At 43.6% G+C, this 4,607-nt stretch overlaps 1 protein-coding gene across 1 annotated transcript; it reads left to right on the forward strand.

The window, feature by feature from the left end:
- The first annotated feature begins 3,269 nt into the window (after window positions 1-3,269).
- Window positions 3,270-4,214, forward strand: OR4D6 (olfactory receptor family 4 subfamily D member 6). Its single transcript, XM_068988628.1, has one exon. The coding sequence runs from the start codon at window positions 3,270-3,272 to the stop codon at window positions 4,212-4,214; it is 945 nt and encodes a 314-aa protein (XP_068844729.1).
- Window positions 4,215-4,607: the final 393 nt, after the last annotated feature.

The following is a 4,607-nucleotide window of genomic DNA, read 5'->3' on the forward strand; positions in this document are numbered from 1 at the left end:
ATTCATTCATCCATTCAAAAAAATTGTTGAATAACTGCGTTCTACAAGGCAACTGTGAGGTTACAAGACAGAAAAGCCACCGTTCAATGGGCCTGATCGTCTGTCCAAAACCTTTTAAGAGGAGCAAAGTGAAGTTGTTCAGTCGTGTCTGACTGCGACCCCGTGAACTGTAGCCTACCAGGCTCCTCTGCCCATGGGATTTCCAGGCAAGAGTACTGGAGTGGGTTGCCATTTCTTTCTCCAGGGGGTCTTCCGGATCCAGGGATCAAACCCGGGTCTCCCGTATTGCAGGCAGACGCTTTACCCTCTGAGCCCCCAGGGAAGTCAGAGGAGCAAGGGGAACCATTTTAATCCAAAAGAGAAGCCGGCAGAGAGCATCTCTGACCTCATTTTCCAGAGATCTGATTTGGTGGGCCCTAGATTCCTAGGTGCCGCCAGCCAATGCCTCGTGGAGCCAGAACACCCCAAAAGAATAATTAGAACTGCCACTCCCCCATCCCTCTTTCCATAATAAGTTATCTTTCTTAGGACAAATTTACAGAGAAGGAAAAGAAAAATACAAGGGGCATAACCTCAGAGCTCAAATTAACAGGAAAAATCTTTTACTTCAAGTTGTAATTATGTGTATGAGGGGTTTTTTTCCTGATATTTAAGGTTAGAAGACATTTACAGTCTTTTTATTTTTTGACAGGTAAGAAATGGATATATTTAGAGAGAAACTCTCCACAGGCAGAGTATGGGGTGTCTTCAAGGTGACAGAGAGCCTACAGTCATTTCTTTAAATACGAAACAATAGAATATCTTTTTAAAGTAAAACTACCAAAATCCGATTACCCACAGATAATGGTATACATCTTTCCAGATTTCTCCTAGGCATGTAGTTTTTCTCCAAAAAATAAGATTATGTGATATATTCAGTGCTTCAACCTTTTATTAAAAAAGAATCTTACCACGTCTAAAATAATAAATTTGAACAGCTACAAATATTGAATTACTCTACTGTGCCATAACTTATTGAACCAATTTCATAAATCAGATAGTAATTTAAATTCTAATCTGTTCTAAACTGCACTGTGATGACCTTTCTTTGTACTCATGACATTAAGCATTTTGTTTATTCACTTTTTAGCATTTATTCCTGCAGTAGAATTTTTGACTCAAAAGATCTGCAGATTTTGTCTTGACACATGCTTCCAGAATGACCTCAGAAAGTGTGTGCCTGTATACACTCCTATTAACCATAGATGGAGGTGTCTCTTTCTCCATATCCATGCCAACAGTGGATCGCTTCTTTATAGGCTGATCTTCTACATGAGAAGTGGTATCTTATTACACTTTTAATTTGTGCTTATTTGATGAATGGTATGACCAAGCCTATTTCTCTCTGAATCATGACCCATTTTTGTTTTAAAGTATCTATTTCTTACTAAATGATTAGAACTCTATATATCTAAAATATTAAGCCTATTTTATATTTTTTTCACATATGTTTTCTCAAGTTTTTTTATTTTCCAAAACATGGAAATTCCTTATTTTTTACTGGAGTCTAACTGCTTTACAATGTTGTGTTAGCTTCTGCTGGACAGCAATGTGAATGAGTTATCTGTATATGTATATCCCCTCCCACCCGAGCCTCCCTCCCAGCCCCCATCCCAGCCCTGTAGGTCATCCCAGCGCACCAAGCTGAGCCCCCTGTGTTATACAGCATCTTCCCATTAGCTGTCTACACATGGTAGGGTATACATGTCAATACCACTCTCTCAATTCATCCTCATATTTTAATTAGCCAAATCTAATCATCTTCTTTGTAATGCTTACAAAGTTCTTCTCTTCCCCCAAAATAAACCAAAAATTACTTAGACTTTATTCTAATTTTTTAGCTTATTTTTTGATGTTTATGTTCTTAAGATGACAAAATCCTCAGTATTCCATCTCCCTGAGAAGTTAAAAAGTATTATCATTTACTTCAGCTCATAGTATCTACTTATAAAAAGAAATCAAGTATTCAAACACAATTACAGTAGAGTTAGGTTGTTTGTTTTTTTTCCAGGTTCATAATTTATTGTACAGATTGAGTATCACATAATGAGTTGACATCAGGCACCTTCTTCAGACACAAGAATTTAACAGATGAGATACAGTTTAGTATCTGTTTATCTTGCTTTCACAGCTGGAGTTTTTGTTTTAGATCTTAACTTGAAGAATAAGAGTATCAAAGCTTGAAGTATAAGACTATCAAAACAGTACCTCCATACGTGTGTGTGCATATATGTGCGTGCATGCACGTGCATGCTCAGCCAGGTTCCTCTGTCCATGGGGTTTCCCAGGGACGAATACTGGAGTGAGTTGCTATTTCCTCCTCTATGAGATTGAACCCATGTCTCCTGCATCGTAGGCAGATTCTCCATCACTTGAGTCATCAGGGAAGCCTCATTCTGCATGTGGCCAGTACACAACTCATTCTCCCTGTGAGAGTGTAAGAGATACAACAGGTTTTGATACCAGTGAAATGGATTGGATATCTGCTTCTGGACTGCCACAGTTTCAAGCTTCCAGAAGGCACAGACTCGGGAGCCTGTGTCCTTCAGCGTAGGCAGCTGCCCCTCGGGCCCCTACACTGTTTCTTTACAATATCTTCATCATCATTTAAAATTAGAAAATTAGCTTATCATTTGACCCAGTATGTCTACGTCTGGCTTTTCATAGGCACACAAAAATGGATTTACAAAATGTTGAGAGCAGCATTATTTGAAAACAGTAATTGGGGCCCAACCAAGCCAACTAAGGGCTTGGTGCGTGGTAAAGAATCTGCCTGCAAAGCAAGAGAGACAGGAGACGTGGGTTTGATCCCTGGATTGGGAAGATCCCCTGGAGAAGGAACGGCAACCTTCTCCAGGATTCTTGCCTGGAAAATTCCATGACAGAAGTCTGGCTACCGTCCATGGGGCCCAAAAGAATTGGACATGACTTAGCGACTACGCCACAGCTGTAGAGCACAGGGAACTCTGCTCAGTGTCAGGTGGCAGCCTGAATGGGAGGGCACTCGGTGTACATACAGGGCTGAGCTCCTTTGCTGTTCACCTGAAACTATCACAACATCATTAATCCGCTACACTCCATTACAAAATAAAAAGTTTAAAAATAAGACAAAGCAAAAAAAAAAAAAAAACAATATGTGATCAATGACGTTGCTGCCTTAGGGCACCATGCTGCTCACCATACTGACGTATCTTTTCCAAAGGGAGGCCTGGGGGAGCGTGCTCTCCGTCATGGGCCAGAGCAATCACACCAACGTGAGGGAATTTGTCTTCCTGGAACTCACTCACTTCCGGGAACTGGAGCTGTTCCTGTTTGTCATCTTCCTAGCTGTATACGTCACAACCGTGCTGGGCAATGCCCTCATCGTGGTGACCATCACCTGGGAGTCCCACCTGCACACCCCCATGTACTTTCTCCTGCGGAACAAGTCAATCCTGGACATCGTCTTTTCATCCGTCACCGTTCCCAAATTCCTGGTGGATCTCTTGTCAGAGAGGAAAGCCATCTCCTACAATGGCTGCATGGCACAGATCTTTTTCTTCCACTTTGCTGGAGGGGCGGATATTTTTTTCCTCTCTGTGATGGCCTGGGACAGATATCTCGCAATCTCCAAGCCCCTGCATTATGTGGCCATCATGAGGAGAGAGGTGTGGGTGGGCTTGGTGGTGGCTTCCTGGGTGGGTGGCGCTTTGCACTCCACCGTCCAGATTATTCTGATGCTTCCGCTCCCTTTCTGTGGCCCCAGCACCCTAGACGCCTTCTACTGCGACGTGCCCCAGGTGGTTAGACTGGCTTGCACCAACACCTTTGCTCTGGAGCTCCTCCTGATCTCTAACAATGGGCTGGTGACCCTGCTGTGGTTCCTCCTGCTCCTGGGGTCCTACACCGTCACCCTGGTCATGCTGCGGTCTCACGCCGGAGAGGGCCGGAGCAAAGCTCTCTCCACCTGCACCTCCCACGTCCTGGTGGTGACTCTTCACTTTGTGCCCTGTGTTTATGTCTACTGCCGGCCCTTCACCACGCTGCCCATGGACACAGCTGTGTCCATCAATAACACGGTCATCACCCCCATGCTGAACCCCGTGATCTACACCCTGAGAAACCAGGAGATGAAGGCAGCCATGAAGAGACTGCAGAGGAGGCTTGGGCCTTTTGAGAGCAATAAACTCGGATGAGCCATCAGACTGAGACCGGAAATCTAATGTGAGCCTAGTTTGAGGTTTGCTCAAACTACTAGCCGAGGAATCAGAGACAGCCAGCTCTTTGTCCACTGTCATTTCTGCATAGCCCCACAGCCACTAAGCTCTATTAGACAGAGAGACTCTAAGAACAAAAGGGAAAGATGAGATTGAACATCAGCTCTCGGGCCGGGGACTGAGGAGAAGCATGTGGTATAAAGCTGAAATCAATAACCTAAGTGCTATCTTTCCTCACTTTTACCATTTGTGATATGGAAATAACGCTCTCTACTTACAAGGTGGTTTTGAGGATGAAACATGATCAATGTGGAGAAGATTATGGTTGTAAATGCTCACACACCTCCTGGCATTAACCAGGCACACAATCTA

Source organism: Capricornis sumatraensis, chromosome 16 (assembly GCF_032405125.1).
Source record: "Capricornis sumatraensis isolate serow.1 chromosome 16, serow.2, whole genome shotgun sequence".
Classification (NCBI taxonomy): domain Eukaryota; kingdom Metazoa; phylum Chordata; class Mammalia; order Artiodactyla; family Bovidae; genus Capricornis; species Capricornis sumatraensis.

What these genes read in the sequence shown, in the direction of transcription:
- OR4D6 (XM_068988628.1), top strand. Translation starts at nt 3,270, where the DNA reads ATGGGCCAGAGCAATCACACCAACGTGAGGGAATTTGTCTTCCTGGAA.